Raw genomic sequence first — 24,371 nt, 5'->3', positions numbered from 1 at the left:
TTAAGTAAATTTAATTCAAAAATTAATTACAATTTTGTTTCATCAGTACACCAAGCCCACATAGAACTCCTCCACCACAGAGACAAGGGGTTATTCAAAGACATAATACAAATAATTCGAAACCTCCATCTCCTTCGCCTAATCGTCTTCATTTGATGCAGCACATTTACGCACCTTCAGGTAATTTAAATTAAAATTTTAGTTTGCTTTTATTAACAAAATTCCACTTTTTAGGTCATGAAGCCTTTAATTCTTTAGTAGATGTTGCGGTTCAACAACCCCAACTTCCAGTACCTCAGCGAGACGAAAAACGCAGCTCTCATCCCTCAGTTGATCATCCAACGAATGTGTTCCATCATGATATGCGATCGCAACAGTTAGCCAGAGAACAAATTGCAATGCAAATTCACCAGCAGCAGCAGCAACATCATTATAGACAACAACAACAAGCCGCAGCAGACATACAACGTAGAGAACAATATAATCGTGAACGCATGATTGCCCAACAGCAACAACAGGAACGAGATAGACAAGAACGCGATCGACAGGAACGTGATCGCCAAGAACGAGATCGTCAAGAACGTGAACGAATTCAAGCTGAGCGAGAGCGAATGGATAGAGAACGTGAACGAGAACGACGTGAAAGAGAGGAACAAGAACGGGAAGAAGCTCGTCGACGTGAAACTGCCCGTATAATCGCAGCTAGTACGGTAGCTACTGGCGGACCTCCACCTTTCTTGAGAGCTGATCCCGGAAGAGGACCCATTCCTGAAAGGGAAAGAGATCCGTAAGATATTAATATTATAAAATAATTTAACAAATAATAAAATTTATTAATTATATTAAAATTTAGTTATCATAGACAACCACATCATCCAAGTAGACCGTCAGATGGGACAACTTTATCAGCAGCTTCTTTGATAGATGCTATAATAAAACATCAAATTAATCAAGGCTCGTCCGAGCCACCAAATATGTTAAATAGGGATGGCCCGCCGAGACCATCTTTCGTAAGTATCTTTATACAAATTAACAATTTCAAATTGTAAATGTGTATTAACTCGAAAATAATTTTCACCTAGTATTCAACACGAGATCAACAACATCCAGTGGCAGCAGCCATAGCAGCAGGTGACAACAACGGTAAATCTAATTCCCCAAATATTATCAATATTGACCTAGATAGCAGTAGCAACGATCGACCTGGAAATAATGGGGGTGGTAACAATCGTCAACCATCTTCGATGCCGACCCATGGTTCCCAAACAATTACTAAAAGTATGACACTTGGCGAAGTTACTGATTCAATAATTACAAAGGAATATGGTCCAAATCCGCTTCATTTAAGACCGGCAGCTTCATCTTATATGACATACTTGCAAGACCCAATAGTCACAACTGATCAATGGAAGTATAATCGAAGAATGCAGCATAAAGAAGCGGAAGCTGCTGCAGCAGCTGAACGTAATAAATCTGTTGTTGGATCTTCTTCTGGTGGTGGTCGTTCTACAACTCCAGACGAGCGACAAATAATTCGAATGGCTCAACCTCCAAGTCCTAGAAATAAATTTCATGACATAATAGATGGGCATTATTATCAGGCAGCGGCTGCTGCAGTTGCCCAAGGCTTAGGTGGACTTCCGCCTAACCCGGGAATGGATCGAAGAATGCATCAGGGTCCAACCACAAGTGGGCCAAGTGGACCTGGAGGTTCTAATAGTGGTGGTCCTCCGTCCCATCAATTTGCTTTAGATTGTTACGTTAAACATCGAATAGTTGAAGCAATGAGAACTGAAGATGATCGACGTTCAGATGATAGTCATCATCATGGCGGTGGTCATAATTTACATCATGAACGTAACAGTAATGATGGTGGTCATGGTAGATTATCAGCAAGTCATTGTAAAGAAAAAGATAGTGGAAATAAAATGTCTACTGGTTATGAAGACAATCGCCGTTCCAGAAGCTCAGATGGACAACAGGTTAATGAAGGACATAGGCCCAATGGTGGTGGAAGTGGTGGATATGCACCACCCGTAACTACTTTTGCTACAACAACTTACGCTTATCCATATAGTGCATTAAATGTTACTGGACCACCACCACCATCTGGTTTAGTTGTATCACCATCAGTTCAACCTGGAAAATGTATCGATATTAGTAATAATGGACCACAGTCACAGCAGTCATTATCATCTGAACCAAAACCTTTGCTATCAGCACAATATGAGGCTCTTAGCGACGAAGAATAGTTTTTAAAGAAAAAATGGCAATATCATATTGGCATTAATAAGAGTTTCTATAAGAATCAAAAACAGAATAACTAAAAAAAAAAAAAAAAAAAACAAATGATAATGGTAATTGCTAAATTAATATTTGACATTATCAAACTTACTGCTATTTGAAAAATAATAATTACATTTATGATCTCAATCAAAGATGTCGAAATAAAAAAATAATTCCATAAAACTATACATAAATAATTAAAAAAAAAAAATATCTTATTTTTTAATCATAAAAATTAAGAAAAAAAAAACATCGCTTTGAAAACATACACATTTTAAATCACAAATAAAAAAAATTATAATTCAGAATAAACACAAACAAAAAAAAAATAATAAATAAATAAAATAATGGATTGACTTTATAACATAAATATTTGAATTGATTAAATTTTCAAATTATATTAAAAAATATAATATATTATATGTATATTGGTGTATAAAATTGTCCAATTGTAATAATTAAAAACATTTCAAAAAATATTCAAATATATCATATAATATTTATAAATTTAATAAATTTCATAAAATTTTTTGTAATATAATTTAAATAACTATAAAAATTCAATTTTATAAAAAAAAATTAAAATAGATAAAATAAATTGAAAAAAAAAAAATATAATAACAAAACAAAAATTATGCGAAATTATAATTAAAAACAACATACATAAATAAAAAATATAAATATGAAATTACGAAAAACGCGAACTAGCAAAATGAAGTTTTTACACAGCTTAAACAAAAAATACAAGCTATTTATGAATATGAAAATAAAGAAGAAAAAAAAAAATTATAAAACCAAATATTTTTTGCGCCAGCTAAAAAATTAAAATGTTATCAAATTTTAAATAATTAAAAAAAAATAAAAATTCCGAAAAACGCCTTAAAATTTACAGACTTAAAAACCAAAAAAAAAAAATAAAAAAAAAAATTAAAGAAAAAAAGTATAAGTTCAAAAATTTTTATTAAAAAAAAAAATTAACAAAAAAAAAAAAGAATAAAAAATAAATTTAAAATAAGATGATGAAAATCTAAAAATAAGAAAATAGAAAATTTCTATACAGAGTAAACAAAAAATTAAAAAAAAAAATTTTCAATTTTTATTGTAATCGCTCTAAAAATTTTGAGGATGCAAACAAAATGAAAATTGCTACAAGCAATTGATAGTAAGCACGATACTTTTATACAAAACAATTCTTTATTAACAACTTTCAATATATTAATTCGGAATTCATTTATTTTGTAGGGAAATTGTATACAAAATATGACATTAAGATTATTATTGTGCAAAATGAATTTAAATTTTTGTTCTTAAATTAACAATATCAATAATATTTGCATTTCTTTTAACAACAATTTTTATCAAACAACAAACAACAATTTTTTTTTTAGAACAATTACAATAATTTTTGTCAATTTTATTGAATGTGAATAAGAGAAAATTTAAAAGTAAAAAAAAAAAAAGATATTAAATTTTCATGAAATTCATACATAATATACCAACAACAACAACAACAACAATAATAACAACTTAATATAGCTTAAAACAAAATGTATTTGATTAAAAATTTATGTTTATAAAAAAAAAACAAAAAACAAAAATAGATAATTATAATAATGGGAAATAAAAAACATAAAATACATACATACTTACCTACATACATAAAAGTTTAACAAAAATTATAAATCGTTAAAAATTGCTATAAAATGTGTAAAATATTATAAAAAAAACAAAAAAAAAACATGATCAATAATAAAATTAATTTTTGAGTTAATTGATATAAAAACAAAAATATAAACACATTATTATTACATATAACATTATACATTATTATTAAATATAAAACAATTACATATGAAACAAAACAAAAAATAAAAAATTTATAAATACGATAGTAAGAAAATTAAATTAAAATTCTATATATATAAATATTATATAAATAATAATATTAAAATTGAAATTAATCATTTATTAAAATTACAAATTATGTACTAATTAAATTAAAATAGTTATAATACAAAAAAGAGTGATATAGATAAAAACAAAAAAAAAAATAACAAAAAAATTAAAAATAAAAGGAAAGAAAGAAATTAAAAATACATAAAAATAAAAACAAAATTATATATAAAAAATAAAAATATTTAAAACTCATTCTGAAAATTATTATATACATATATATATAATGTATTAATATTATATATATATATATATATATATTATGTAATAATTAATTATACATAATATAAAATGCTATAAATTTTTATTAGATAATATTAAAAACAAACGTCCCCAGAATTTTTTGATTATAAAAGAAAATTAAAAAAAAAAATAAATATATATATATATTATTTACTAAAATTCAAGAAAAAAAAAAATGAATAATAAATAAATTCGTCTTGTATAGTATAATTGCAAGTAAACAATATGTAAATGCAAAACAAAAAATATATATACATAATTAAAAAAATTTTAAAAATTTCTGTTAAAGAAAACATTTTCGTTTATTATTTTTTTTTTTTTGCTATTTTTTGATTTAAATAAATAAAGAAATACATAAAGGGAGAATAATTAAAGAAATTTCATTTCTTTACATTTAATTTGTATTTTATATTTGTTACATTTAATTTAATTAATTATTTCCAAATTTAAAATTTTATTCTTCCCAAAAGTTATTCTTTTAAAAAAAGAATAAAGATTTAAAAATTATTTCCATGAAGATATTTGATAATATTATATTCGTAAAATTAAATGAATACCTCAATTTGCATTAAATATTTTTTGATTAAAAAATTTTTTTTATTTTTATTTTATTGATTAAATTTATTATCGTTTTCGTATGTACAATACAAATAATTTTAAATTTTAAGCTGATATCAAAAATATTAATTTATAACGTGAGAGATAGGCTTAAAAATTATTTATTTTTTTTTTAATTAAATTTAAATAAAATTGATTCTAAAAATTTATCATTGTGAAAATGTTTTTCTTTCATTAAAATGCAAAGTCTATATATACTAGAATTTTTTTGTTATTTAAAATTTTAAAAAAAATTTTCTTCAAAGATAGTTTATTTTTTTTTTCCAACATTTACAATAATAATAGCAGAAAATGTAAAAAAGCAAAAAAGTTTTCTTAATTTTCAATAACAGAAAATTTTTATTAAATAAATATATATGTATATATATATATATATATATATATATATATATAATAAATTAAATTTGATGAAAAAAAAAAAAATATAAATAAAACTTTATCACTCAAAAACTAGGCAAAAAATAAAAAAAAAAAAAAAATAAAAAAATTTAAAACATAAGAAAAAATTTATTAATTAATTAAAATAAAAATTAATTTAGATTAATATTATATACATACACTACACACTTGTACATATTTAATATATGTTCATATGTAAATTCATATACATATGTACATTTGTGTATATTATTAATATAATTAATCTGTAATATAACATATTATATATATATATATATAGATATATATATATATACATATTTATGCATATATAAGTATATACATTCATATGCATAAATATATATAGATATATATATATATATATACATATATACATTTATATTAAATTTAAAAGAAAAAAGAAAAAATTAAAAAATTAAATCTGTAAAAAATAAAATATACAATTAAAATTTAAAATAATTAAAAAAATACAAAAAAAAAAAAAAATTAATGTTAAATAAACTTAAAATATTTATATTAAATATATATGTATATATATATATATGTACAAACATAAAATTTAAATATGGATGTACTTATATATTACAAATATACGTATATATATATATATATATATATATATATATATATATATATATATTTATGTATATATTAACATACATATATGCAAGTGTATATATATATATACATATAAATGCATATATATATATATGTATATATGTACAATTTATATTATTGTATAAAAAATATGAAATTAATTAATTAAATAAAAAAAAAAAAGAAAATTATAAAAAATAATATATAATTAATTTTTTTTCTTATAAATATTTTTAAAATAATTTAATTTTTTTTTTTTTTCTTTACTTTTTATTTTTCTTTATAAGAATTAATTAAACTAAAAATACCTTTGCTAATTGTATTGTTATTAAGTATAATAAAATAAAAATATTAAAAAATTAAATTTATTTCAACAAGAAAAAAAAAAAATTACAAAAAAAAAAACAATAAAACAAAAAAAAATAATTAAAAAAAAAATAAATTTAATATTATATAAATATATATTTTTCAATAAATTAATAAATTTTAGAAATTAGTATAAATAATTTTTAAAAAAAGTAAAAAGAAATTATATATGTAAAAAAAAAAAAAATTAATTTTTAATTTCCCTCCTTTTCCCACTCCCTTCACACTCTTTAACAATTTAATTATATTTCCTTTAATTATACTTATTAAATATAATTATATAAAATTCATGTATACATATATATATATATATATATATACATAGATGTATTTACGATGTATATATTTGAATACATATAGATATGTATATATAATATATATGAATATATATATATATATATATTTACAAAATATAATTATTATAAGTTAAATTAAATAGAGAGTAACTTTCGTTAATCTATAAGTTTTTCTTGTTCAAAATGCAAAAATTACAAAAAAAAAAAAAAAATAACATTAAAAAAAAAAATAATAATTTAAATAAATTTTATTTGAATGAAAAATTCAGTAATGTAATTTTTTTTATTGGTTTTTTTTTTTTTTTATATATTTTAAATTTTTATTATTAATTTTAGATTTAATTTTTTTTTTTCTTGCTATTATATAAGAATTAAAAGTAAAATTAAAAAATCTAAAGTAAAAATATTATAAATAGTTCGTTAATTTTTCCCTTGTGTATGTACGAAATTTTTAAGTTTATTAATTAAAAAAAAAAATAAATTTATATAAATATTAATCAAAATATATATAAAAAGAAAAAAAAGTAAAAAAAAAAAAATATGGAAACAATAAAAAAAAAATTAATAATGAAATTTTAGTTTTTATTTTAAAATGAAATAAAAAAAAAAAGGAAAAGAATCTATTATTAGTATTTTTTTACATAATTTGTTTACGTTTGATTTTGTAAGTAGGTTTATCTTTAAAATTAATTAATAATAAATAATAAAGAATGAAAAAAAGGAAAACAAAAAAAAAACAACAATTTTATTGTAAATTTTTGCTTTTTAATTTTATTTAGTTTGTTAAATCAATTATCTTAGAATTTTTATTATTTTAAATGTAAAACGACAGAGTACTTGGTTTTACTTTAATTTTAAATAAGTAAAATTGTATAAGAGCGAATGGTTTCTTTTTATTTTAATTTTCATAATGTATATTTAAAAGCCGTTCTATATATTTCCTTATTTCTTTGGGAATTTCAATGTTATTTGATTTTCATTAAATTTCTACGTATATAGAAAGAGGGCAAACGATAATAAAAAAAAAACATCACTCATATATTTTGGTAGTTGTATCTCATGTAAATATCGCATGAAATCATACCATAACGTTTAAGTTATATTCTAAACGAAGAATTGGTATTTACATATCATATTCTAAATTTCATATTCTATGAGATGTGGTAAATGATATTAACTTAGACATGCGTGATAGAAAATTATCATGTATGCGATTTGAATAAAGCTTTTCGTACGACGTACATATTAGTACTTTTTTTTTTACCAGAAACAAGAATGTGATAAATTAATGTCTTTATATCTAACAAGTCCCAATGCTCAGAGAGAAACTTGAAAGCACACCTTATTTTATATGGCCTTTTTTAAATCGAAGTGGCTATTTTTTGAGAAGAAATATTAAAATAAATTCACACTTATTATAAAGCAGGTAAAATTTAGAACATATATTTGAAAAATCAAAAAAATGTATTAATATTTTCATTGATAATTATTTTAAAATTTAAAAAAAAAACGAAAAAACAACAAACACAACCTTCGCCTTCAACGTTTTATTTGTTACTGAAAGCATTTCATTATTTTTAAGTGAACAGCTTTTTTTTCTCATAGGGTAAGTTAACGCAAGATATGGGAAGTACCTGTGGTGTCAAGTTGAAAATATAATTAATGAAAGATAATTCTTAAATATTGATATAAATACATAGTAAAGAAAAAATTTGAAGAGGGAATTAGAAAATAATATCTAAAATACAATCAAATATTATTTGTTAAATACAAATTTTATATAAACTTCAAAATTTTACCTCTATTTTTATTTGAAAAAATATTAAAAACTTACTATCATTTATATCAATTACCTAAGAAAAAAAAATATTTAAAATGTTTGGAAAAAACAATCATATATTTTTATGACCGGATTTGAATATTTTTTTATTTTTGAAATAAATGGTATTTTACCAAATGACTCAAAAATTCCGACTGTAAAATAACAGGTATTTTAAAATTTTTGTTCAGGTATTTTAAAATTCTTTCCGTTTAGAATTAAGATAGGTCATACATACACATGCAGGGACATTTTATAAATAGATTGCTCTTGTTTACCTGCTAATAAAATATGAAAAAAGAGCACAGCAAAATTTTTGAAGCACTCAATATAACATGTTTGAAATAGTTTTAAAATAATTATTTAAAAAAAAATTTATTGGAAGTAGGTACATACATATTTATTTTTAATAATTTAAAAACTAACTGAAATTATTTGAAACAATTTTATAAGTAACGTATGAATAATCGAAATGAGATAATTCAAATTGTTGAAATGTGTCAACCTATATTACTTTTAATAACATTTTTGTTAGCCGACACTACTCAACTTACCTTATTGGGAAATACAAAATGTGCATAAAAAATCATACATCCTTCCTCATTAACATTTGAAACCATACTGAAATATGAATTTGAAATTTTTTTTCATTTTTTCTTTCCTCCTACCTTTCTTTCTTTTTCGTGCAATAGAATTTAAATGGGAAGCTTTTTAAAAAATGTGTATAATATCCTGAGATTTTTTAAAATATTAATCTCTTTTTTACGTAAAAAAAAAGAAAAAAATAATAAAAAATATGACACGATCAGTGGCATTTAAAGAAAAAACCAACAACGAGGCCAAAAATTCGTAACATTTCGTAAAAAAAATTGAGTATTGGGACTTGTTAGATATAAAGACATTAGATAAATATTCTGCTATGTATAAAAATAAAATAAAGTACAAACACAAAAAGAGAATAAGGAAAATTATTATTGTAAAGTAAATAATTTATAAATTATAATTATGCTAAGTTCACAGCTTAATTTCTGAGTCCTTCGATTTTGAAACACACCATAGAGTACCATAAAATTTGTTTTAAATATTGAACTTTAATTTGCTATAATACTGAACGCAATTTAATCTAATTTCATAAAATAGTAAAATAAAAGAGGAAAGAAATGCCAATTTGTTATGATTTTCTTTCTGGCTTATCCAAGGCATGCGGCATGTTTTATACTAAGAAAGTATTTTTTCTAGAATCAAATCAAAATGTGATTTTAAATGAAATTGAATATTTAAAATTAAATAATTTAAATATTTAAAACTATGCCATATAATCTGAAGTCAAATTTAATGGAGCAAAAATTAACGTCCTTAAATTAAATATTGCAAAACAACGTATGTAATTACATTTTTAATTCTTTATTTTCTTCTAAATGAAAATTGTTTTCTCTCCCACCTTTTAAATTTTCTAACATTTTGTGTAATTCTTCAATGCTCGGTAGTTTTTTGTCATTTTCGTGAAAATCTTTATTGTTACTCTTTAATTCATTTGGGTGCATAACTTCTTCATGCCTTTTACGGTTAGACGGATGAACAAAACTATGATTACAAAATCTACATGAAAATGGTTTAAGATTTGTGTGAGTAATCATGTGGAATTGTAAAGTAATATTCCGTTTAAAGCTTCTTCCACAGTAATTACATCTATAGTCTTTCACATCAGAATGTACTAACATATGACGACCAAGATGTTTGGGCTTAAATAAATCTCCACAAACGGTACAAGGCACACAATTTTTCTCATGATTTTTTATATGTTCCTACAAGAAATTAAAACAATTAAAATTTTAAAAATTGAATGAGAGTGTTAATGAAATAGCTACTTCGATTCTGGAAGATGCAAATTGTTTCTGGCAAATTGGACAGGTACTTTCATTCTTATCATGAATATTTCGTTTATGACGAACTAAATGATGATTAGATGAAAATTCCTTATTACAAATCTGACAAACAAATGGTCTTTCTTTTAAATGTTTAGTTCGTACATGAATAAGCATTTTTCCTTTTCTCGGATATCTAGCATCACAATGTGGACATTTAAAAAAATTTGCTTCTTTTTTTTCAGCAGGCCAATGTAATTTACGATGTTCGAGTAAATTTGAATTGTTCGAAAATCTTTTACCACAAGTTTCACACTTACATTTTCGTTTTGATGGGGTTTTCTCATTTACATTTTGTAATTTTTTTATATTTTTTACTTTTAGAAATCCAGACTCTGAATCAGATGACAAATCATATTCAATCTCAGTTTTAATAATTTTATTTTCAATGCAGCTGCCAGTGTCCTCTTTTTCTTCATATATTTCTTGTTTTATAATGTCAATAATATCGTGATTAGATTTTTCATTGGAATCATTACAATTACTACTAGTCTCTTTGATTGGATTGTTTTCTATTTTAATAGATTCAGAATTCTTTTTAATATTACCTACAATTTTTCGAGTTAGTTGATTATCAAAATTCTTGATTTGATCATGTCCGGAACTATACTTTGAATTCAATTGCACAATATTAATAGGAATTTCTTCTTTAATTGAGTTCTCTATTTCTGAAAATATTTTGGAAACGCTCTTAACTTGAATGTAAAACTTGCAAATTGAATCTATGAATGTTTCGCAAACGATACAAATTTTAAATATATTTAATGTTTCAACCTAGAAGAATCAAAATTGTAAAATGTATATTTTAAGAGTTCTCTTAAAGTTTCTTAATACCGAAAAAGAAAAAAGCTTATCCACGACATCTAGGAAGTTTTTATCAAGTGGCTCTTCCAAATTTTTATAACTTTGTGCACCACAAAATCGACATAAATTTCTCCAGATATTTTCATTTGTATCACACATTTTTTAATTCATTTACTATAGAAATCTCAACAGAAATATCGTTTTGAAGTCCATGTAATATGAGATGTCTATAAAAGTAAAATCACATTATTTTACATGTTTTTCAAATCAATGTAAGAATAAACTCGATGTACCGTAAGTTAAAGACGTGTTTACGATTGCAGTTATTTCTCACATATTTTTATTGCTTCAACAGTTGTCAAAATGCTGAGCAATGCAAATTTATTTTTGTTTACATTTTTTTTTTCGGTTCATTTTCATTTTTAGTTGAATTTTTTTTTTGACATTTATTTCTTTTAGACAATTGGTGATATGGTGAATAAAAGTATTTTTAAAAACTGACACCAGGTGCCACTAAAATTTTATATCAATACTTAAAAAATATTGTCAAAAAAAAATTTTAAAAGACATTTTCATTTTTAAAGGCCATACTTACTAGTAAAAAAAAATGAAATAAATTCATTATTTATAATTTACATACTTAATAATATAAAAAGCGTGAATAATTATTTGAACAGACGTGAACAAAAATTAAGGAAATTATAAAAGTCAAGGATATGAAGCAGAAACATTTACGGCTTGTATACCGGAAAATGCCGGTAAAAAAATTATTTAAAATTTTACTTTTGGATTCCATACGAACCATATATTATTGGATTCCATACGAAATTAATATGTTGACTATATACATATGTACATAAATATGTACTTTGTACACATTTAATTTAGTTGTTAGAAACAATATAAATGCAGAAAAAAGCAGAAGATTTTAAGCAAGATTTTAGTTGTACACTAAATGAAGTATTAATGATAAAGGAACAGTTAAACTCTTAAAAAATGTAATACAGCTGTGAGTGAGAATATTTATTCCCCAAAGGTGTTAATTAAAGGACAGCAAGATGAAAGATTTTCTAAGGAAAAATTACGGTAATTATGTACCTATGCTTATTTTTCCTTTTTTTTTTTTAGGTATAAAATTGAAAGACGCATTGTATTTGAGGACGACAATTAAAATTAAGATTAATAATAGTGATAATGAAAAAAAAAATCCATTTATAATTTTGAATTAAAATTTTTTTTTTATTTTTCATCTTTTTCGTTTTATTTTTGTAATAATAATTTTTTATTCAATTTAAGTATGTATGTATATATAATTTAAGAAATATGTTTATGTTTCATGTTTACTTTTATTATATATTTATATGCAATGATAAATATATATACTCATATATATATATTTACTAAACATATAATTACATATAAATGTATGTATATTTAATTTATGCAATATGTATATACATATGTATATATATTTACAGTTATCTTTATAATATACTTATATTTCAAATATTATAAATTTGTGTTTTTTGTATGTTTTATATATGTATATGTAGTTTTGAATTTAAATTATATTTTATTTTTTTGTATGTTTTTTTTGTTTGTTTCGTGTTGTGTATATTGTTTCTTTTTTAAAATCCTTTTTTTTTTTTAATTAATCATTTTTTCTTTTTTGGTTTTATATTCATTTTTTTTTTTTTAGTAAAACTAATTTAAAAAAAATCGTTTTTCAATATTACAATGTTTGTATTTGTTTTATGTCTCAAAATGAATTTTTATATTGCATGTTAATTTTGTTTTACTTATTACTTTTTTTTTATTTTTAATATTTGTTTTTTTATTTTTTTATAATTTTTATTATGAAATTTCGTTTAATTATTATTACGTTAGTTTCTTTTTTCTTTCCATTGTCTTTTTAATTAATATTATTTTAGTTACCTTTTTTCAAATGATGTTTTAGTTTTATATATTTTTTTTTTTGTAATCCAATTATCAACATTTTTAAACGTTTATTTAAATGAATAAAACCAAAAAAAAAAAAGAAAAATTAATGATTAATTGTCCAAGTTATTATTAAAAAAATAACTCAAAAAATATTTCGATTATATTAAAATATAGAGGAAAAAATTTTTAAATAATATTGACAAACAGAAAAATTTAAATTAAGTTATATAAAGAAAAAATTTAATAAATAAAAAAATTATAATTATGTATCATATGTTATGTTTTTTGTTTATTTTTGTCATGAAACCAAATTAAACAATGAAATATAATTCATCTTTATATGTATATATAAATATATATGTATATATTGCAGTGTAAATTGTGTAAATTTGAAACACGTTTAATGAACATATTTCATATTTAATTTATAGTATTTCATATTTGTTTGTTTATTGTTATTTCCTTACTATTTGATTTTTTTTTTTTTGAAAATAAAAACTTAAAAACTAATATGAATAAAGTTCTACTTGATTATAAATATAATAAATAAATAGACACATATCTATATATATAATTTTTTTTTTTAGTTTTTTTATTTATTTTCTTTTAATTTGAATAATAAAATATCTTATCTTTTTGTATTATATTCAAAGAACAATAAATATATATAATAAAATGTACACAAATTTCAATTTTATATTTATTTGGTTTATTTTTTTTTTACTTTTTTCATTTTAATTTTTTTTTTTACTTAAAATGACCAAAAAAAGGATAAAAGAGCTACGTGTAAGAGAAGGATTACAAGTGAATAAATAATTTTTTATTTTAAAATTATGAATAAATATATAAATATATTTAAAATTTTGTTACTATTCAGAGAACTACTACAGCGTATCTATATTAGACAGCACAATATTTAAAATATTTATTTTATTTTTATTTTTTTTGCTTTTTTGGTTATAAAATAAATTTTATAATTAATATAAATTTAATATGAGGAAAAAAAAATAATATTTTTATTTTATTGTTGCGCTATATTATTTGTGCCATCGAGCATTGATTCACATACAATACTTATTAATCTTTTTTTCAATTAATGTACATTTTGATTATTTAAAATTAGAATAAAAATTTATAAGTGTACGTTGTACAATGTATTTTTTATATAGTATAATTTTAATAATAATGACTAGAAACGCAAAGAACATATGTATATATGTATAAGAAAATAGACATTAATAATTATTAATAAATTAATATAATAAATAAATATACATATATTATAAATATGTATTATATATACATAATATAAAAAAAGTAACTAATTAAGAAAAACACACACCAAAAATTTATTTTTCGTTTTTTTTTTTTTGTTTTTTTGTCGAAGAAAATTATGTTTATAATAAATGATAAAATAATATCTTATTATTATTATTATTAATCTATATATAATATTTGTATTTGATATTTAATAAATTTTATTAAAGATTATTTGATTTCATTACATTTATTTAAACTTTTATAATGAATGCTATTTTTAAAATTAGTTTAGTATATTTTTTATTTAATATTAACATAGAGAGTAAATTAACTTACTTAATACGAACAAATAATATTTACTAAATTTTATATTATTAATATTTTAAATGCTACTTGCTTTTTAATATTAGCAAACTTTAGTAATACAATTAAAATTGCATTTATAATGATTAATATAATAAAATATGAATTATGCAATTGAATTTTTACGAATCAAAACCAAAAAAAGAAAAAGAGAAAATAATTTATTATTAGAGAAAATCTAAAAACAATAGACAAGTCAAAATTTAAAATATCACTCCTATACACAATTCAAGTTAAAATTATATATATTAAATTATAAATTAAATACATACTAGATATTAAATACAATATGAAATAATTTTTTTTAATATCTATATATATGTATACGCGATAATTAATTCTAATTATTTAAATTAAATTGGTATACGCACAATTAAAATGAAAATATTTAAATAATTTGAAATTTTACACATAATAATAGTTTATAAATACATATTAGTATTTTATTTATTTATAATTTGTGCATAGATTTCATTTTTGTGTCAAATTAGGGAATAATGAAAGTATTTTAAATATAACATAAAATTATTTGCTTTTTTTATTTTTGGTTAATTACATAATTAATTTTGTATGGTAAAAATTGCTAAAATAATATTTTTCAGAAATTATATAATAAACAAATTTAGCAATATGGTTGTTTTCTAACGATAAAACTTGTTGTTTATTATTTAGTGAATTACAATCACAATAAAGTGAAAATTTGCATATTATTTGTAACAAATAAAAAAACTATTCATTAATATAGTAATTTAGTAATTTAATTTTAAATATATTGAATTCAATTAATATTTAATCAAGAAAAATTAATACAATTTTTTGTCTATATGAATTTCAAGTATTGCAGTAATAATTATTTGTTAAAGTGTAATTTCTGAAAAATTAATTTAGCAAATAGTTTTTTTTTATTAATTTTCCTAATTCACTTAATTCTTAAATATTTTATATAAGTTACAATAATAATAAAAAATAATTAGAATGCAGTTTGCTTATGAAATTGCCTAGTATATAAGGTAGATTAATAAAATAATTTTTTTTATACCTTGATTATTAAATAAATTATTCTTTACAATATATATTTTTAAGTGTAATAAATAATTTATGAAATAATTAAAATTTAATTTAATAAAAGAAATTATAATAAATTTTAAATGTATTAATATAAATAAATATTGATAAATATATCAAATTAAATAAATATTTTTATTAGTATTTTATAATTGAGTTGATTATTAATTATTATATATAACTAATGTATATATATATTTATATATAACTACCTATATATATATATATATAGGTAGGTATATTTAATAAACATGTATAAAAGTTAATAAATACATACTTTAAATTTTTGTATACATATATGAGTATATTTGAGTATTGCACTGAGATGTATTTCGATTAATAAATTTTTTAATAATAATATTAAAAAAATAAATATTTAAAAAAAAAAATATTGTAATATCTGAATTTTGAATAAGAGAAAATAGCAACAAAAAAATAAGTTAAAAAATCTATTAATAAATAAATAAATAAATAAATAAAAAACTTAATATGCAAGTACACATTCCAAAGTAAGAATTTTGGTGATACCAGATTACGTTGTTAAGAGTGCAAATGTTCTACAGATACAGTTGCGTTGATCTTGAAAAAGCCCTTATTTTTTTTATCTTAAAGAATTTCGGTATAGCTAAAGTTAATTTTCTTCGCCCCTTAGTCATAAATTTAGTCATAAGTTAACAAGAGTGTTAATTAAACTAATTTTAATGGCAATATAGCAATTATATTGTTTTTTAATTTTGCTTTTCAATTAATTAATGAAAAATTAAGTTAAATTGAATCAATTCAAGTTTGTTTAATACAAATTTATATGAAAATGCGTATTGTTTTTTTTTTTTTTCAAAGGAACTGTAAACTTTTATTTTGAGTTTTTTATTTTGAAATTTATTTCTTTATTCATTTGATATCTTTATTTTTTTTTTTATTTAAGATAAAGAATTTTTTACTATCGTCAAATTTTAAATGTCTTTTCGATGGGTTAAGTTTATATATTAATATATAAATATTTTTTTTTTGGTATAATGAAAACGATAGTATGTATTTTGTGGGTAGAGTTTATTTTTTGTAATAAATATTGAGTGTTGTTTTCAATTATCTTATAAAAACAATTTTTTTTTTTCTTTTTTTTTTAATATTTTATATAAAATTGATGAAATTCGAATTAATATTGTAATATTAAGATGATATTCTTAATGAAATTAATATTGTAAAATACAACAATATTATTGTATTGTAAAATGATTTTTACTTTTGAGTCTTCTAAGTATATGCAAATTTTGGTGTTTACATTTTATATTAAAAAATTATTTATATGCATTGTGAATTTAAATGTTTCTTTCGAATTGATTGATGTTCATTGGTTTATGTTTAAGAAATTATGTTCATTAAATAAAAAAAAAAAAAGTAGCAAAAATAATTATAAACTTTTTTAGTTTAAATCAAATTTAAGATGTATTTTTTATAAATGTTAACATCTTAATTATTTTTAATTACCTATCAACTTTATTTGCCATATTATAATATATGCATTATTAAATAATATTAATTTCAAATAATATTTTATTTGACATCCAACTATTTCAATTATTCTCGATTGTGGTGAACAACCCAATTACATATAAATTTTAATTTTGGCAACTTTAGTTTTATATTTATGTTACAAATTGTCCAAAAATTTGAAAAATATAGTTTATTACAAAAGTAATTTTTTCAACTTTAATTTTTTAAACAGTATTGTTTAAAACAGTTTTCATTTGTGTTTAAATTAGTTGGAATTTATTGAATAATAGAGAATATATTTTTTTCTTATCTTATGTATTATTCATTTTATATTTATAAATGAAAATATTTAAAAATAAGTAAAAAGAATAATTATATATAATATGAACATAATTTTTGTAATGTGTATGTCTGTACGTAATTGCATTGTATATATAAGTATATAAAAAAATAAGCTTTTTTTAAATAGCAAAATGAAATTTCAAAAATTAATATATTTGAAGTATAAAATTAATATACCAACAAAATTATAAAATATATTCAATTTTTTTTTTTGAAAATTAAATATAAAATATATGTATATGTTGAAAAAAAAGAGTAAAAAATAATAATTATTAATTATTATTTATGCTTATATATTATATTTATTTTTTGTTATTCTTTATTTAATTATATTTAATTATATTTTTTTTTCTGCTATTGAATGTTGCACATATTTGATTATTCTTCTTCTTTAAATTTCCTTCCTTATTTACGACTTATAATTAACACGATAAAATTATAAACGAATCAATGATTAAATATTTGACTAAAATCGCTACATAATTTAAATAATTTTTAATTTTAATTTGTTTTCTTTAAATATCATTGACTAGAATAATTAATAATAATAATAATCAGAATAATAATAATAATAATAATTTAATATAGGTGAATTTTTTTTTTTAAATTTTTTATTTTCTCTTTTAAATATTTTAGAAATTTTGAATTTTTATTTATTTAAAAAATTTTTTTATAAGTAAATATAAAGAGTTTTTTTTTTTTTTTTTTTTGGTTTTCTATTTAATTTTTATTTTATTTTTGTGGGATTGCGCATAATTTTACATTTTACGGAATTTCTTAATTTTTTTTTTAATGTATGTTTTTTAAATCTTTGGTATGCTTATTTAATTTAATATGTATTAGCTTTTAATTTTTTCTGTTCTATTAACGATTTTCGGATTTCAATTATATTTCTATTTATGTATGTGTAGTATTTTCATTTTTCTTTATATATAAATTTTTTTTTTTAAAATAACATTTTATTTTTTTCTTTTGTTTTGGTTTTGTATGTGTGTATATTTTTTCATTGTTCAAGTTTTATTTTTGGTTATTTTGTTACTTTTTTTGTTTGTTATTTAAATTCTTTTTCTATATTCACTTATCACTGATGAAGAATAATAATATAGTAATTAATAATATATAATTAATTAATTATAATTATAAATGTTTTAAGAATTAATTGGTAATTAATCAATAATAATTATAATAAATGAATTAGTTTTAAACATCGATAGTATTTTTTTTTTGTTTTTTTTTTTTTTTTGTTTTTTATGTGTGTACATATATACTTATATATATATTAATTTTGTGTAAAAAATATATACATATAGACTTGTTATCGTAAATTTTTTTTTTACAGAGACACGAAAAAAATTATTATATAAACATTTAATAATCATAATTATAATAATTGTAATTTATGTATATATATATATATATACATAAATTATATATATATATATATATATATATATATATTTATTTATATAAATAAATATACGTATGTATATATATATACATATATTTTAACTGTTTAATATTATTTATATTTCGTTTAGATTTAAATTGATCGCAGTAAAACTAGTAACATGAAGTTCAATTTTTTTTTATATAAATTTATTTTAATGGTAATCTATTGATTTTTAAGTAAAGATTTTTTATTCAATTTTTTTTTTTTATTTTTCTAATTTATTTTAAAAATTTATCAAATTTTTGTTTGTTATTTTTTCTGTTTTTTGTTTGTTTGTTTGTTATATAATATTAGGTAATATAGTTCTCTTTAATATTAAGTATTACGTAGATTTAAGTTTTGTCTTTTTTTTTGTTTTTCTTTAATTTTTAGTACTATGTAAAGGTGGTTGTTTTGCTGATAGAAATGTTTTATTTTGTTTTATTAATAAAGAGGGATATTATATAAAAATGAATGATAATTGTAATTTAAAATAGTATCAATTAATTTGAAATTAAAAATAAAAAATGTTTTACGAAAAAAAAAATATATGTTGTAATTATATTTGAATTAATAAATGAAATTTTGAATTAAGTAATACCTAAATTTATTTAAAGCTTTAATTAATAAAAGTTAATTAATAAAATTTATAATAATATTTTCAAAGAAAAGCAAAAAAAAAGAAAAAAGGAAAACGTTAAAGAAGACAATATAGTTTTTTTTTTTGAAAATATTCAAAAATAAATTTTAGAAATTTGATATTACTTTTTTTTTCTTGCAATAATTTTTACGATTGAAGAATTATTTTTTTGGAAATTGATTTTTGTTTTACACATTTTGTTTCAATTTAAATTTTTTTTAACTTTTTCTTTTTGTTTTTCTTTGTAGATTCATTCTGTATTCGATAATGGATTATTAATCGATTTATGAAGATTTTTATTTTTAAGATACTTTTCAGTCTTATATAATTTTTTTTTTTTTCATTTGTTATTTTATTTATTTGTGTGTTATATATATTGTTTTGTTATGTTAGTTAAAAACATTGAATTTTGATTGAATTATTAATATTTTGAAATGAATATTTAAATAATTCAGAATTTGTTTTCTTAAAATGAGAGTAAATGAAGTTGAAAACAAAGAAAAAACAAAAACTTAATTTTTCTCGATTGAAATACATAAAGAAAATATGTATGAAAAATATAAATATGTTATGTAGTATATAATTATAAATGTGTTATATGAGCAATTAAATTTTTTATAATTTTTGAAACGGAATAATTTAAATAAAAAAAAAAAAAATATTAATATTATATTATTATATCATCACAATTATATTGCATTTTAAAATTACATTTATTTTAAAAAAATTAATATTTTATATATTTAAAAATATTTACTATACATTTTTAAAATCATATTTTTATATATTATGAATATTGTATGTTTTAAAAAATTAGATAATTTTGAATTAAAAATGTAAAATCGACTTATGCATTTATTAGATATAATGTGTATCTTTTCATGCCAAAAAATATTTGAATTGTTAAAAAAGGTTTTATTGAATGTTGGCATAGTAAAGTAAATGTTTATCTTTGTATAATTCAAATTCAGTAAAGAATTTGTTATGATATTTTAAAATTTTGTAAAAATTATGTAACAATTCATTTGAAGTTAATCAATTAAATTATGTTTGTTTTTTTTTTTTTTGAAAAAATTAATTATTTTTATAATTCAGAAAGTTTTTTTTTTTGTATTTAAATATGTATGTATTTCTAATTCTAACCTCATTTTATCTTGAGATTATAATATTAAATTAAATGAATTGTATTTAGAAGTTTAGTTGCGATTTCACATTGGAATAATTAATTTATCGTAATATTTTACAAATATATAAAATTTGGATTTAATACTCATTTGTTCATATTTCTATGATATATCAATCATTGAATTATGAAATGAATAATAAATGAATATTTTAAATATGTGTATTTTGATATTGTGAAATAATATATTATATAAGTTTATTTTGTATAAATATATTTATATATAATATTTTTATAATAGTATATTATATATTAAAATTTTTCAAAACTTTTCTGTTGGTAACTATTATTGTTAAGCTTTTGGTTTTTTTTTTTTTTGAAAAATTAGTATAGAAATTTTGTGGTACTTGAATGTTTTAAAAAAGAAAAAAAAAACAAAAAACAAAAATAATTAATTGTTTTTTCTTGTTTTATCTTAATTTTGTTGTCATTTCTTTGATTCTTTCGTTTTTTGTTTTTTTTTTTTTTATTATATTTTGTCATTTTTTGAAGATTGAACTTTAATAAACATAACAAAGCTTTTAATAAGTAAAATTAATTTAGGCTATTTTTTTTTTTATTTGGAACATTATTATTTTATATTTTTAAGAAATACGTATGTAAGTGTATGTAAAATATTTATAAAGTTATTTAAATAATTTGTTTTTCTCTTTATTTTAGTAAAACAATTTGTAAGCCAAAATACTTCTAGTTTGTTAGAAAGTTTTTTTTTTTTCATATCTTTAATCATAATTATCATAATATAATTATCTGGAAAAGCATGTATGTATGTATATCTGAAAAGAAGCATTATAATTACTATTTTATGTATAAATTATGATCATTTCATTTTTAATGTTTTTTTTTTTTAAAATATAGAAATTATTCGATGTTTATATAACACGCATATATTATGTATATCAATATAATAATGTACATATTATAATTATATTATATATGGATAGAAGACATACAAACATTTCTATATTTTATGTAATTTTACTAAATTATGTCATGTTTATTAAAGCTCTCATTAAATTTTGGTTTTTTTTTTATTAATTTTTGGATGTTTTTTTTTTACTATTTTAATTCTTATTTTTTTTTATATCTAAAATACTATTTTTTAACACTTAAATTCTAGTAAAAATATGTTTATAAATTTTGGAAGCTGGATTTTCATTGATTTTTTCATTTTAAATAATTACAGATATATTTTTATAATCATTTTTTTTTATTTTACTTATTATGTTTGTTTCTTTTTTATCTCTTCAATTAACTATAGATACCTATTATTTTTTATTTTATTTTTTTTTTTTGTTTGCACGTAGTCCGCTGCTTTCTTTTCTTAAGTTTTTTCCTTAATTTTTACAAAATTTTTACTATATATATATATAATATATTTATATATTTTTTTTGTTTTTTTTTTTTTTTAATTTTTCTATTTTTAAAAAAATAGTTTGCAAAAAAATATAGAAATTAATTTTATATAAATTTAATAAAAGTATTATATTTGATTATGTGTGTAATTAATACTCGGAGCAAAAAAAAAAAAAAAAAACAAAATAAAAGAAATGGGAAAAAATTTAGAAAATTATGTGTATTTTGAAAAGAAAAAAATTAATTTTATTTAATAAAAAATTTTAGAATTTTTTATGCATGCACATAATGTATATATGATGTATATATATGTACATATATTATGTATGTTACAAATACATGTTTACTATGTAATTAAAGATTGAAAATTACATAATTCACATATTACTTACATACATCATACAATATTATTTTGATTATATAATACATAAATAAATATAAAGTAAAAGTTTATAAAAGATGTGTAAATTGTATGTATATTTAAACTGTTATTTTTTTTTTCGAAATCACCATTATTATTATTATGCGCAAGGTACAGAGAAATATGTAATTTTAAATTTCTTTTAATATTTGTTTTAATATTCTATACTTTCTTTTTCAATACGTATAGAATAATAAATGAATTTTTTTTTTATATATCTATATTTATTTTAGCGAAAATAATTTCTAAATTAAATTAAAATATTTTAATTATTATTTATTGCAATTATTTTTTTATATATTTTCAGTACTCTTATGTTTTTATTATGTCATATATGTGACGATATGAGATGAATTTTTCATACATTGTACGGAAATGAGATATGTCAAAGACATTACAATCAATAATATTTTAAAAGTCTTTGGATCAACATGAGCAATATAAAAATATTAAATGTAATTTTAATATAATATCATATTGGAATATAACAACTTAAAGGAAAGTAATTAAAATTTTTAATTATATTGATTATAATACAAATTTAATCGTTTAACTTTTTTTTTATAATTTAAGCAAATCGAAAATAATTTTTGATTAATAATGGAATTGCAACAAATATTTTCATTGGAAGAGTTTTCGTATATTTAAATACTCTTTGAATAAAATGTAATGTACGTGAAATTTGTACAATTGGAAGTTTTATTTCATAAAAACATACATAATATGAAATATTTAAATAGTTTTTGCATTTATATTCATTTGTGTAATGATAATGAAGAAGAAAAATTTTGGCATATATAAAAAAAAAAACGAAGAATTAAATAACATAAATATTTATGTATGTTTGAAGATATAATATTATAGTAGTAATATGAAATTACATATTAATTTATACAACCTTCTTTAATTCTATTTACATTTTATGTAATAATTTATAAAATAGTTAATCATTTTCGATAAAATATAATAGATATATGAGGATATTATTAATAACTAAAATTTATTTATATACATATATAAATATATATGTATAATTTTTATATAATATAATATTGTATATTATACGATAAATTTTTACATATATAGGATAAGAAATTTTTAAAAAATTTTCTTATAAAATTTGAAATTCCTCAACCTCCAAAAATATTGCCATCGTTTCGGTTTTATATTTTACTTTTTTTTTTTTAATTCATGTTTTATTATATAATATTATTTAGTTTAATTATATTTATATTAATTTTGTTATTTTTTTTTAACATTAATTAGAATTATTTCTTTTTCTCTGAATTGATTAATTTTTTAGTTTTTTTTTTTTTAATATTTTTTAATTAAAAAGTCCTGTTATACAAATACTATTCTTGGTTTTTTTTGGTTTTTTTTTTTATTTTAATTTTTTTTTTTGAATACAAGATTTTATTTAAATTTTCTTATAAAACAATTTTCGTATATTATGATTTTCTTTGGTGTTACTGTATTATTTTTCGTTTTTTTTTTTTATTTTCTTATTTACTTGTAAAGAGTACAGGCGTTCAAAAATTACATATTTATTTTTTTTTTATTTTTATCTGTTT

General features: G+C 18.9%; 2 protein-coding genes across 3 annotated transcripts in view; one reads left to right on the top strand and one right to left on the bottom strand.

Annotated features, from left to right (window-relative positions):
• Positions 1 to 3,717, top strand: part of LOC129616958 (extracellular matrix-binding protein ebh) — a 61,487-nt gene extending 57,770 nt beyond the window's left edge. Inside the window, exons 7-10 of the mRNA XM_055532433.1 lie at positions 47 to 180; positions 235 to 787; positions 854 to 1,010; positions 1,083 to 3,717. Coding sequence (XP_055388408.1) covers positions 47 to 180; positions 235 to 787; positions 854 to 1,010; positions 1,083 to 2,252 — 2,014 coding nt within the window. The 3' untranslated portion in view covers positions 2,253 to 3,717. The remainder of the gene's footprint in view (positions 1 to 46; positions 181 to 234; positions 788 to 853; positions 1,011 to 1,082) is intronic.
• Positions 3,718 to 9,919: 6,202 nt separating this feature from the next.
• Positions 9,920 to 11,712, bottom strand: LOC129618434 (zinc finger protein 852-like). 2 transcript variants are annotated; one of them, XM_055533170.1, is made up of 4 exons: positions 11,600 to 11,712; positions 11,337 to 11,533; positions 10,446 to 11,276; positions 9,920 to 10,382 (listed from the first exon to the last, which is right to left on the bottom strand). In XM_055533170.1, exons 2-4 carry the CDS (start codon positions 11,463 to 11,465, stop codon positions 9,966 to 9,968), a joined length of 1,377 nt encoding a protein of 458 aa, XP_055389145.1. In that variant the 5' UTR covers positions 11,466 to 11,533; positions 11,600 to 11,712; the 3' UTR covers positions 9,920 to 9,965. The 2 variants fall into 2 exon arrangements, with proteins under 2 accessions (XP_055389145.1, XP_055389144.1); XM_055533169.1 differs by having other exon boundaries at positions 11,337 to 11,660.
• Between the last annotated feature and the right edge of the window lie 12,659 nt (positions 11,713 to 24,371).

The sequence above is a fragment of the Condylostylus longicornis genome, unplaced genomic scaffold (genome assembly GCF_029603195.1).
Source record: "Condylostylus longicornis isolate FDR11 unplaced genomic scaffold, ASM2960319v2 ptg000006l, whole genome shotgun sequence".
Lineage (NCBI taxonomy): Eukaryota > Metazoa > Arthropoda > Insecta > Diptera > Dolichopodidae > Condylostylus > Condylostylus longicornis.
This window is presented reverse-complemented; position numbering and strand designations above follow the sequence as displayed.

Coding starts and splice junctions, on each gene's coding strand:
- LOC129618434 (XM_055533170.1), bottom strand. CDS start 11,465: ATGTGTGATACAAATGAAAATATCTGGAGAAATTTATGTCGATTTTGT. Junction 11,277..11,336: donor ATAAGCTTTTTTCTTTTTCG/GTATTAAGAAAC, acceptor TGATTCTTCTAG/GTTGAAACATTAAATATATT. Junction 10,383..10,445: donor TTGCATCTTCCAGAATCGAA/GTAGCTATTTCA, acceptor AATTTCTTGTAG/GAACATATAAAAAATCATGA.